The 13213-nt window shown below is 40.3% G+C and overlaps 2 protein-coding genes across 3 annotated transcripts in view; both read right to left on the reverse strand.

Moving 5' to 3' along the window:
- Positions 1-4620, reverse strand: part of LOC138060894 (arylsulfatase B-like) — a 71485-nt gene extending 66865 nt beyond the window's left edge. For both annotated transcript variants that reach the window (XR_011137420.1, XM_068925404.1), the window contains exons 1-2: positions 4279-4620; positions 864-1050 (exon numbers count right to left, since the gene is read on the reverse strand). Coding sequence is in view for 1 of the 2 variants with exons in the window: in XM_068925404.1 (XP_068781505.1) it covers positions 864-1050; positions 4279-4539 (448 nt within the window). In the remaining variant the exon portion in view is untranslated. The remainder of the gene's footprint in view (positions 1-863; positions 1051-4278) is intronic.
- A 4961-nt stretch (positions 4621-9581) lies between these two features.
- LOC104152992 (dimethylglycine dehydrogenase, mitochondrial) overlaps positions 9582-13213 on the reverse strand; it is a 46169-nt gene continuing 42537 nt past the window's right edge. Inside the window, exons 15-16 of the mRNA XM_068926153.1 lie at positions 11781-11915; positions 9582-11113 (exon numbers count right to left, since the gene is read on the reverse strand). Of these exons, the coding sequence (XP_068782254.1) occupies positions 10898-11113; positions 11781-11915 (351 nt within the window). The 3' untranslated portion in view covers positions 9582-10897. The remainder of the gene's footprint in view (positions 11114-11780; positions 11916-13213) is intronic.

The raw sequence follows: 13213 nt of genomic DNA on the forward strand, positions 1-13213 counted from the left end.
GTTATTTCAAAGATATTGCACTGTTTTGAAATATTCCATTCAATGAAAGCTTCCTGAAAACAACCAAGTGGGGAATTAACAGCTTTATATTCAGTACCAAAAAGGAAGAGATGCATTACAGACTACCTGATTCACACAACATCTGTGATACTTGTGCAAAACTATTAGACCTCCAGGCAATACTGGGGCAGGAGCATTGAGAGGAAAAATAAACCACATGTAGTTTCAAGTTGCTTTGTAATGCACTCGCACTTGGACAATCTAATTCTGATATTTTTTAACCTGACTGCTTGACTTCATAACTTGCAGTTCCTGTAACACGCTTTTTGGATGCTGTTTTATAGAGGTTCTTATACCACCACCTTTGCCACAGGCTCTGGGAAACAGTTTAAAAGAAATGATGGTCTATTAACAAAGCATGAACACAGCATGGTATAAAGTGTATTCCTCTTTCTCCTTTGAAAAGATCAGCTTATTAGAAGTATATTATTATTTACTGAACAAGTAATGTCTACTGTCTGATCTAATGCAAAAGTTCAGTTTAAAGATGCCTCTAGAAAACATACTGATGATACACCTTGAATTTCCTAAACATCATGGAACCAAATTAGATGTGGATCTTAAAAAGAGAAATACTTTCTTTGCTAAAATCAACAACTATGACATTAAATCTTGAGGCTTGGGCATGTATTTAAGGTGTTATCTTATTTTAAAAGGTTATACAGTTATACCTTGGAAACAGGCATGCTCAAGTATTGATTTAAGAATATACTAACAGTAAATCTACTTCTCTTAGAGGAATCAATCAGTTTCTCCATATTTTTAACATTACTTGTATTATATACATTAAATCTAATCATTACCAAAGTAAGTATCAAATCCTCTTCGGGTTGGAAGGCACTCTTTTCTGTACATCCCTAGATGCCACTTCCCCACCATGTGGGTAACATATCCTGCCTCTTTAAGTAGCTCTGGGAGGAGCTTCTCATCCAATGGGAGACAGCTGGGTTGGCAGGGCCAAATTATTTGGTGTTGTAAACCTGTGTGGATCTAGTAGGAAAAAGACAGAACATATATTAGTTACAATGTAATGACACATTCCAGTAGGCAACGTTATAAGCAGGTGCAAAAAGAAACAAAACTACAGAGCAAGCTAGCATTAGTTTTAGAGCCTGTTTTCACAGATGTACCACAGAGGAGGTATAGGAAGCCAAGCATGGAGGACAGGGGGAGTACATAGGAAGATAATGAAACAGTACTGCAGGTGTTAACAAGGAGATCTTTCCAGGCATAAGTCAAGTGTCATGAAAAATAAAGTCTTTCATGTTTTCATCTAGAAGTCAGACAGGTGGTAACTACCATTACAGTCTTGTTTGAAGACTAGGAGCAACATCTCAAATGGAATAAGAAATTTCAAGTGTCATTAGAGACAGGCAAAAAAAAAGCCCTGCAGCTAAAGCTGCAGAACTTTTGTCTACATCCAAGAATATTCACTAGATGAAAGGGTGATAAAGGCCAGGAAAGCAAATTTTTGCCATTACTGTTCTGAATGAACATGACATATACACATATTTATATATGTGTATATATATGTACTTACACACTTAGAGTGAGCATGAGCACTTTAAGAATAAGTGTGTGAATACTGGGGATAAAGCAAGTTTTAGATACAGCCTAGATCTGACTTCTAATAGCTCCACATAAGTTTCCAGTCTTAAAAAAGTGACTTATTTTGTATCTCTTTACAAAAGTATTACTGCTATGATACTCTACTATGATACTCTAAGTACTGCATTTTGCTTGATGCAAGAAACACTTTTATCAGCTCCTCTACCTCCACCCAAAAAACCAAAACAATCATCCTAAACCTAGGACAGGAAACAGACATATAGGTTTAAATATCTTATTTATTTACTAAATTTTTCCAGTATTCAGTCTCTTTCAAAGCACAAAATCCCCAAGATCCCCTGAACCACAAGATAGCTGATTTTTTTAACTACACTAAGCACTCCAATCTAGCAAGCCACACGATTAACTTTAAAAGCATCACTTAGCGTCACTTTGAATTCACTTTTAAAGCACATGAGCTCTGATCTTAACTGAGTGGGTAAGTAGGCCCTCACAAAGCTAACAAGTTATTATTTTTCTGCCAAACTAGAGCTTGGGAAAAGAGAAAGAAAAAAAAAATCTTCCTTAAAAAAGAGAAATATTACAAAAATGTTTAACATAGTGAAAGATACAAGCTAACAAAGCATTGTAACTTCTTCCAATGTCTCTAGAAGGCAAAAAATGAGGGAGAGGAGAATAAGAGAAAATCCATAGCTTTCATAAATCAATACCTTTGCTCTTCTTGTTCATTTAGAGCAAGATGCTTACCAAAATTCCAGGAGAGGATCAGATTTAGGTTACTTTCTTAAATCTCAGAGCAAACATTAATCATAGCAGTGGTAAAACAAAACTAAACTATGGATATTTGCTCCGTAACTATTTCCTGCACAGAATACCTCCTCAATTTTATATAAAATTACTTCCATTTTCTAATATTATTTTGCTCATTTGTAACAAGGTCAACACCAAATGATTAAATTATCAAGTCAGATACACTCCAAGAATTTAAATCAAAATTGATTTACAAACATTTCCAATTTCCACTTTTAAGAGCAGTGCAGCAACCTCCAGTTAATAATTAACCATTTCTAGACAAGCAGGTTAGAGTACAAGATGTACTCTGGAAATAGTTAAAATAAAGCAAAGCATTATTTTGTTATTTACATAAAAATTTTTAAGGAGTTGAAAAAAGTCAACTATATCTTCCTATTCTTTATTATTGACTCTTGACGTTTCTAGGAACAGAATCAAAGTTGCTATGGAAGGGTGTCATATAGAACAGCATTTCTGAGAGAGCAAGAGATAACATATCCACAGGAAGCCATTCATTTTCATTCTAAACAGTTTCCTTGACAAATCGCTATAATTAACACACACATGCAGGATTTTCTGAGAGGGGAAGTTTCTGAAATACACTTAATCCTTTGTCGGTTCCTTTTTTCTGTCCTCGCTCTGTTTTTGCCAAAGTTGTTATACAAAGGAGAGGGAGAGCAAGAGAATAAGAAAGTACAGTAACGTGATGAAGTCTGATTCTTACAGCTGTGCAATTGAAAAAAGGTGTGGGGGAGGGGAGATTGAGAGTATAGACTACAAAGCCGCTAAATACCAGACTAAGTGGCAGCCTGCCTGCACTCCATCAAGGGGCTGATGGAAGTCCACACCCAAGGTATCACATAAAGGAGGGTGTACAGGTTAGGATGTATTCAAACATTGCATTGGAAAATAGGCTGCATAAACTGAACACACGTTGCTGCTTATGTCTGAATCTTGCATGCCTATCCAACCAAGTGCCTAACAGAAGGTGACGATATCAGAGTTATTTTGCAACAGACATTGCCATGCCTTTTAACCTGAACTGAAGTGTATAGACATCTCTACTTTTCTGAGGTAAAGTGTCTCGCAACAGACCCACATTTAGTGAGCTTTTAAGCTAGCAAACAAAAAAGTGAAGTTCAGGTGGTTTATTTGTATATGAGTACATCTCATCTTCAAAAAGAGCCTTCCTCCAAGCGTATCCAAGTGAGACAAAAGAAGGCCAAGCTACATCTAGTATTAATAGCAAATAGTAGGAAAAAGTTTCATTAATTAGCTGTTAACACAGTGTGTTTTATTTAACCTTTTCAGAGCATAGGACCAGGAAGACCAGAGAAAAGCCTATGAAATAAGTGTGCGAGAAGCAAGGAGTCATCGCGACAAGCGGTTCTTTCAAACCTTCTGTAACGGAAAGCACACTGGATGCGTTCCCATGTAGCCGGCTGGCTTATACCTTTTTGCAGCTGTTTTTTTCTTGGGGGGGGGGGGGTGCGTCTCACTTGGGACACCCCTTGAGGTCTCCCCCACCCAAGTCACGCCGCTCCCCAACAGTGTATGGTGCAGCAAGCGCCAAGTTTCGGGACTTCCAGCTTTCTGCTGCGGGACGGGCTAAAAACAGGAGCCGCAGGTAGCTCTCCCGCGGGCGGCACAGCCCTGGGGAAGGCGCTCGCAAGCACGCAGCGATCAGGCAGGCTGCGTTTGGCTTCCAAAGCCACCGCGAGGCAGGCGCTCACCTCCCGCCGGCGGGTCCCCCAACACCTGGGCGAAGGCGAAGGCGCCGCCTCGCCTCAGCCGCCCCGCGGCGGCCGTTGGGGGCGGCCGTTGGGCGCCCCCGCGCGCCGCCCCCGCGCGCCCTACCTGGTAGCGCCCGCTGAGGAGCTGGCTGCGCGACGGCGTGCACAGCGGCTGCGTGTAGTACCGCTCCAGCCGCACGCCGCCCGCCCCCAGCGCGTCCAGCCGCGGCGTGCGGATGGCCGAGCCGTGCCAGCCCACGTCGCCCCAGCCCAGGTCGTCGGCCAGCACCACTACCAGGTGCGGAGGCGGCCGCCGCGCCGCCGCCAGCCGCAGCAGGCACCAGAGCAGGCAGAGCCGCCGCCAGCCGCCCGCCCGCTGCGCCATCGCCGGCCTCCCGCGCAACCAGGAACTGGGCCGCAGGGCGGGCCGGGCGCCCACGGCCGCCCTCGAGCGGGCAGCGGGGCCCGCCCCGGGGCCGGGCCGCGGCGCGGGGAGCGCCCCGGCCCCGGCCCCGGCCCCGCCCGCCGCTGCGCGGCGCGGCTTAGCGCGGGGGCGGCGGCGGCGGGGCCCGGAGCGCCCTGAGGGCCGCGGGCCGCCTCCACGGCACCCGGCTGAGGTCGAGGTGCGGCCCGCCTCCCTCACGGACACCTGGGCTGTAACTTAAGCCGCAAACACATTTTCTAACTATCCGAATAGGGAGGTTTTGGAGTACCAGTCTGCATAAACGCTGTATCGATTAAGTTGATTAATTTATTAAACGAATCAAAAAACTGATTATCAAGTTGTTGCGTGTGAGACCAGAGTATCCAGCTCCGTGATGTTGGCCCTTTCTTCTAACTTTATCTTCCTTTAATTCCTGCATCAGAACATCCACTGGAGCCTTTCTCATGGGGAACCACAGAACTATTTGTGAGCTTTTGTTTCAAGTCATTTTTGCTTCCATGGAAATCAACAGAGCAATTTTAGTAGACAACACAGTATATTCTGGTACAAGTAGCTAGACTGTTACTTCTGTCTTCGTATGCAAGACCATGGCAGCTCATCCAGTTTCACTACTATCAGCGGGGCTTACTTGATGCATAAGCAAGATGGGGCAGCCAAGTATTAGTCCCGGTCTTGCTGCTCGCCAACCTGTGCTACAGCCCTGGAAAGAAAACTTGCTGCTGCCACTGAAAAAGCAGCGCAGGTGTGTGAGATGGCAACCACTACTGCAGCAGAAAGCGCACGGCCCCTCTCCTTCCGCTCCTACCAGCATCAGCTGCTGCTCTGACCCCATCCCCAGCAGTCAAATCATGGGTGACCCCGTGCTTTTTTCTGGGGGTGCCAGAATGCAATTTTGCTTATATGGATGAAAAGTGTCATCTAGCTCTGGCTGTGAAATATTGCTTGTGACTGTTAGTGAGTAGGAAGGAACTGAAGCAACTCAGAAGCTGAAATAACAGCTATGTTAACAAGGCTGTTTCTTCAGACCATGTAATCTTCTAAGGCAATATCGTAACGACTACTAACCTAATTATAATCTTGATGTAAAATCTAAGACTGAGTACTGTGAAATGACAGAAATGACTGTCAACTCTACTCAGTTTCATTCATCCATGGAATACATATGAATTTCAGTGTCCACTTAAAAATCAAATAATCATGTGTTTGACATTTAGCTGGAATGGTGTGTATGTACATTCCCAAATTTATATAGCCATTTGGTAACAGGTGACACAAAATTCCACATTAAGAGTAATATTTATCAGTAAATAAAGGCAAAGACTGAGTATGCCAGACTCCTGTTTGCTATCTCTTTGACTGACAAGTCTCTGCGGATGGAAGATTCTTTCTCCTATGAATGAAGGCTCCTGGACAAGCCCATGAAGTTACCAGCTCTTTACTTATAAACTCCAAAGCATCACCTACTTGTTTTAAAATAGCAACAATGATGAATGATGCCACTTTTTTTTCTACAATAAGTGTGTGCTATATTCCACATCTCAAAAATACTGTTTTCTAACTTCAAACTGCAGTATCTCCAAATTATGAAGTTACAGGATGAGATATGCTTGTGAGAGGTAGTTAATTTGTCCTAATTGTCATAAATACATTGTTATATTATGATAATTCAGTGTAAATCAGAGCACTGATTCACAATCCCTTGAGAAGTCAGTTTAGGCTTAAATTTTCAAGTCTGCCTCACATTCAAGTTCATCTGACTGATTCCCAGAGTGCATATTTTTCAGGCTGCCAGTGGTCCTGAGTAGACAAATGATACTGGCTGTATTCCCTGCTTCCAGATGTTTCTCCGGACCTTCTGGGTCAAAGAAATGGAATGCTCTGCAGAGGCAACTCCGAATAAGATGACAGGAGGACGCACTGGAACTGCACTCAACACACAGGAGAGGAAAATCCATAATAAAAAGAAACCAGGGGAGCAGATGAGGACCATAGCGGTAAGAAGAAGATGTATCTGACAGGTAATGTAAACTGCCAGAGAAATCCAGGCAAAAAGAAAGTGGTTTGAGATAAGAGAAAGAGAGATAAAACAGAATTTGAAAAGGAAGAGATGAATTAAAAGAAAAAAAAGATTTTTTTTTAAATTTTTTGCTCCTAAAAGACAATGAAGAATGACCTGGTACTATTAAGACAAGCTACCACTGATTTTGTTATACATAGAATTGCAAGTTCTTTTTTCTTCACATGCAAACTATTATTAGTGCTGTGTTGTTATAGTTTCATTCTGCATATCACACTGTTTATTTTCTCCGTGAGTCTCCAATCAGTCAATTCTTGGACTGCGCACAGATGTGCTGAAAGTCCTGGAAGGAGGCTTTCTCTGCACACTTTTGTTCATCTCAGCTTTAGGACTTGGATGACAATTAAACAAGTTACACAACAAGACACCCAGAGTCTTTTTTGGGAAGCAGGCAAACAAGGGCTTTTTTTGCTTATGAGCCCAGCGTCAAAATAGGACACTAGTATCGGAACAAGAAGCAACAATACTTTCCTAAAGTTAGTTTTCCCTGAAGTGAATTCCATGATTACTGCCGAGCTGATACGTGACCATGATTTTCTTTGTTGAGATGTGATTCATAGCATTCAAAGGACTGGAAACTTCCATCTGACCTTATTTTTAGTTCAGATGTTTAGATCCCCATTACCAGTCACAGTTGTCTCACTGAATTATGTACTTCACCAACTTCTTCCATGTCCTCATTATATGTAAAATTCTATTCAAATGTTAGCACATTCCCATGGAAACAATTCTCATTCATTCAAAATAATTACCTTGAAAATCTACACAGTGCTGATGAAAACAGAAATGTTGGATATCAATTTTGTGATCAAATTCATAATACCTATTCACCTGGCATGTTTTCAAAATTATCATTCAAGTGCTGCTGAACTCATATCCCCTTTCAGAGGAATGTCAAGAGTTATTTGCTATTCATCCTGCTCAACAGAATAAGATAATCTGATTGCCTGAGTAAAATCATCTAAAACATACACAGCAAACACAACTTATTTGCACAGTTGCAGTCTGTGTGTTGCTGCTGTCATATTTTCCTCAAGCTTTTTACTAATTACTATTTCAGAAATTTGAAATCCCAATCAGAAAATACTATTTATATCAGAGAATATTCTCTTGCATCAAAAGAATAAATCCTGGAAGTGGCCTGTGTTAAGGCCCCTTTGTCTCAGTTTACATTTTCCGGATTTGGATTTGGATAATTTGGATGTTGTTTAGAGGTTAGCAATTAAGGAAATTATGCGAGTGACAGGCCAAATTATGGTATCCGTGTTGATTTTATCATTCCACACAAAATATGGACATGGCACCTCTTGCCACAGTATATGGGAACACGGAACATGAATTCAAGTGGTAGTAGTAACATCAACTCTGGGGTACTAAAGCTCTGTGAAGCAGGGAGGAGAATAAAGGAAGATCATATAAAATGCGTCTGAAAAATCTGCCTTTTGAGGTGTCATAATATGTTTGCACACAGAAATTTCAGTATTTCAGAAAATCTCCTAGGCGACCATCATTTTTTCACATCATTACAGATTTTTCTCCTTTGTTAATTCACGTGGCTGCAAAAGACCTGAAAGATGTCCCTGTCAGTCTTTGCACCCTTACCTTTTGGTTTGATTGGTTGGAAGCCCTCTTAAAACAGGCATGTACTGTTTAAGCAGTCTTGCTCTTATTCACTTCCTCTTGCTTTATCTTGACACCATAAGCTTATGCAACATCGTATCACAAAACACCATGAAAAGAAATAATGACAGGAAACCACAAAAACTGCTGTGCCCCCCACCAATTCTTCAGGTTTATAATTTTCATTTTATACCTAGGAAGGACTGACCTGTATGTGTGAGCCTCTCTGTGGGAACGATTTGTAAGGGGGCTTCTTCCCCTTAGAGCTTATCCATACTGTGCAATGCGCCACAGCGTTGAGCTATCCTAATAAATACACAGTAAGCTGACTTGGGTATCACAGCAGTAAAAAAGAACCTGGGTGAACTAGGAAGCCCACAGACATGGCTATTACACCTAATGTGCTTCTAATACTCAGCCATGCTTGCTTAAAACTACTTTCAGGTATCTCTACTCCTCAGTGCATTGTGAAATATAAAGCACAGCCATTCCGAAGACATAACACACCACAAGTTGTCAGAGACTCCATTTGTCATTTTTATGATCAGAAAGGCACAGGAGGTTGTTTTGGTCTTACAAATGGGCTGCAGTAAAGAAACCTTATCACCTTTTTCCAGAAACCATGTCTTACCATGTCTTTTGTCTGATACCCTAAATCTGGAAATGAAAGGAAAATTAACTGGCCAAGGCTCAATCTTGACTGGACTTGCATGACAGTAGCTGTCAGTGAGAAGCCCGTCAGAAATCAGTATTCGGGCCTTCTCTCTTTAGATCATACGTATTCACAGTCTACGTATAGTCTTACTCCAGAGTTTTCATGGTCATGTATTGAATCTGAGCCTGAGTACAAGAAAGCACTTACATGCTTGTTAACCTTGTGCACATACCTCAACTAAAATATATTCTTGAATGCCTTACTGAATAAAGGCAGGACTCTTTAGCAGTCCCATGCACCTGTTATCTATGAATATTATATTTTAAAAGGGACAGGTCATCTCCATTGGCTTATAAGGAGAAAACCAGTGGTTGTGAGGTTACAGTTGAAAGTGTGGTACAAGTACATAAGAGGATACAGTTTCTGAGCTCACCTGAATGTTGGAATTATATCTGTGATTCATCATTATTGCCTGCACAGGCTGCAGAAAACCTGCCCTTTCTGCAGGTTTAGCAAAAATAACATCTCTGATTGGTTCAGCAAAGTAGAACTAAATCACTTACGAAAGAGTAACAGAGAATAATTTCTGAATGGATTTTTCCCTCAAGACAGCAGTATGTACAAACCAGCCATATCTTATATTTTATTTTGACCTGTGTTGTAAAGGATATTCAGAACAGCAGAATGCAATTCCAACTTTCATTAATTCTCTAGTAAGAACAGGTGTTCATTATTCAAACTGTGTTTCTACTGCATATTCTATTTATACATTTCTTCTTTGCTGAAGATTTAGAAGCACCAACTCCTTTGGAAGAAAGTGCATTTTGGACATTCTTTATATTCATATGACCATAGAAAAAGATTATCTGCAGCCTAATGATGGGCATTATTCTTTGTAAGTTGGAAATTGTGACATTGTTGATTTAAAAGAATTGTTGAGCACATTATGGAACTCAGAAGTGTGTTTTAATCATTTAGTGTGTTCCTGTTGCTCTTATTATCCCAATCCTGCTTATTCAGGTTATCAGCTATTTAACATTGAAAAAACCCTCTGCTGCGGCTTTAATTATATATTTTAATTGTCAGTATTTCTGTGTAACAACATATGGTTCTTACTGCTGTTCAGTTTATAATTAACAGGAAAAGGAACAACAGTTCTTCAGTGTCTACATCTTCAGATTTATACCACTAAGTCAGTGCTCCATCATGCAGTACTTTTTAGTTCTATCCAGAAATTGAGCAATAACATCATGTGTATTGTAAAATTTTACATGTAATCTACTAGAAGATCCATATAAAACAATGACTACGAAGAATGGGCTTCCTCTAAATGTTTAATTAGGAAGAACTAAATTTTGATCTTTTGTCAGAATTTCTGCCAGGATAACGTATTAGGAAGGAATGTTAGCAGTTCAGTTTCCTTTTAAGTATTATTTTTTAACCATTGCTGAAATTTATTTCAGTACTTTAGAGAGCATTTTTGTGCAGAGCTAGTGATATTATTTTAATGATAAGTTGGTGATATCAAGGAACAAAGAAGAAGTAATTCACCGCAAAGACAGGCAAGGGAGGAATCACATCTCAAGGGGAAAGAATTTGCTGTTGGCCAATACCAAGAGCAATTTTCTCCTCCGCCTTAACTCAGATCTGCTGGACAGTGTGTGGGCAAGCTGAGTGGAGGATCTACTCATTCCCAGCCACTTCCTGCTCACAACCGCTACTGAGGAGGAGGAATGCACAGCAGTTCACTAACTGTGCTCAGATCTCCGACGTGAATAGCCCATACAAGGAAGCAAGGGGGTACCACCATAAAATTCCTCACTGATGTAGCAATGAGTATCTTACGTTTAGTGATTAATGAATCTGAATAGCTTGATTCTCTTAATTTCACGGGTATAAATGGAACTATTTCTTACTGCACAACTTCCTGTATCCACCATCTGTGTTTACACTTTGGGACTTCTACCCTTTCTCTGAAGGTGGGTTCTTGTCGGTTCAGTCAGCACCAATGGCTCTTGAATAACAGTTGCTGAATAATTTTTTCCTAAAAGTTCAACTTCCAAATTCTGTCCAACTTTGCTGAGTTCTGTGGGAACATATGCAAAAGCCAGACTCTGCTGAGCACTGTAGCTGAAACAGCCAGATGTGGTGTTGCCAATAACCTGAAAAAAGAAACAAACATTCATCTTTATTTTCAACACACAGTGGGGTTTCCAAAAAAAAAAAAAAAAAGATATACATCATAGATACTAGTTTCTGTTTATAAACTTTATACATCACGTATGTTTTGAGTGTGTCAGGCAGTTCATAATTTTCTTCACTGTGGGTGACATCACCCAAAATTGGGATTTTTTTACTCCTTAAAAACCTAGTCTATTCTTATTGTGTTCACTTAACTTTTCAACTGAAACAAACACTATTCACATGTGTACATTTATATATACAATAATTTAACTGCTAATGAAGGCTTCAATACCTAATCTGTGTTGAAGTATGGCACGTTAAACTTTGTTGGTTTGTCTTCTTTGAAGTGAATAATAAAAGTGATGTTAGGAGAATGGTGAACTTGCAGGAGAAAAGAATAGGTGACCTAATACTGTAGTCTGTTCCAGCTCTAGTTTCTGTAACCTAATAGTATTTCACATTTTATCTGTAAATATATACAGTTAGTCTTTGCCTCCTGCTTGAAGATCAGAAAATAGTATCACAGCTTCAAGCTGTTCTGTGCCAGTAAAACAAATATAATACATTCACACTTGAAACACAAAGTTAGATTCTGTTCATGGAGAATTAACTTTAGTTTCTTGTAACATGATCTACAGCCCTTACCTTGCCATTATGCCACACACTTTCATTTCCCTCTGGATCAACATTTTCTGTTTCCAAGGTGAGGTATGCCAGCCGCCGTTTCAACCCCTTTTCTTTAATCTGCTTCAGTGCTTGCTTTCCTATAAAGTCTGCTGGCTGAAAAAACATAACATAATGATGATAAATGGTTACTCAGGTTTTGCAATAAGGCTAGAGATGCAAGCATTTAAATTTGTCTTCATTTGTTTTCCTGTTGCTTAAATGTTCTATGTGAAATACAGATTAAATCAAATCTTTGACAGACGTTATATCTTGACTATAAAAAGTGATATGATTGGTGATTTTTTCAGTATATTAATTTGTCTGGATCACAGTCCTTTAATATCCATAATTCCAAATGTAGTAGAAATACATACATAGTGAGATATGTATGTTACAGCAATATTTGCCCAGTTAAGGTTGTGAGCCAGAAAACTGGACTTCATTCCAGTTTCTATTAAAAAACTGAATTCCATTACACAGATCCTAAAGCCATGGCCTCCTTCAGTGGACACTCATCTTGTTTGATGCTATCAGCAAGCGTGACAGTAACTTGTTACCATTCCACTTTAGTGTCTCTGTGCAAGGATGCAGAGCTGGCAGTTTGCTCCATATTCTTGTTGTAAGGTCTTTTTTCCTGTATCTGTTATTTTATGGGATAATGCAAATGTTAGCTACAGAATACTGTCATTTGAAGTTCCCCTTTTTCAGCTTCCCTAAAGAGCTATAAGCAGATCCTCACATTTCTAGAAACAGATTGTGTAAATGTGCGACAAGCACTGGAGAAGACATCTGTAAGCCTCAGTAATCCTAAAGAATATAGTAGAGAGTATTTATTGTATGTGACAATGTGACCTCATAGCTAGCCTGATTCCACTGCCAGGTTCACGGATATAAGCCAGTTTTGCCTACCTCTGGCTCTGAACTTGATTTGTCTCACACTATTGTCTCCCACGTCTTTAATATCACTCAGACCACTTCCTTATTTAGTTAACACTTGGCTGGGAAGAGAATAAATTGGAAAAAACAGGCCACAGAAAGAAGAATGATTATAAACTTTGTGATCCAGGACAAGGCCTCAAGTGCCAAGAAGAAGCCCCTTTCAAAGATGCTGACAGTGGGACTGGGAATAAAATAGTAATCAGGCTGGATTATTAGTCATTATGGCTAATAACGGTGCAGTAAATATGAGGAACAGTGTGTTACAAATTCTGACTATGGAATTTTTCGTTAAAGATGTAGATCTGGCAGAACAAAAGACTTGTATTCAACTCATTTGCCAGACAGACACCATCCTGCCCCCAGGCAAGAGACTGTAACAGCAGTTATAAGCTTTTGCAGCTTTCCAGCCTTTGCTGAGAAGATAGGTAGCAGTGAAAGCTATTTTAAGACAGATGGTCCTGGGTCACTGTGAC

The sequence above is a fragment of the Struthio camelus genome, chromosome W (assembly GCF_040807025.1).
Source record: "Struthio camelus isolate bStrCam1 chromosome W, bStrCam1.hap1, whole genome shotgun sequence".
In the NCBI taxonomy this organism is placed as follows: domain Eukaryota; kingdom Metazoa; phylum Chordata; class Aves; order Struthioniformes; family Struthionidae; genus Struthio; species Struthio camelus.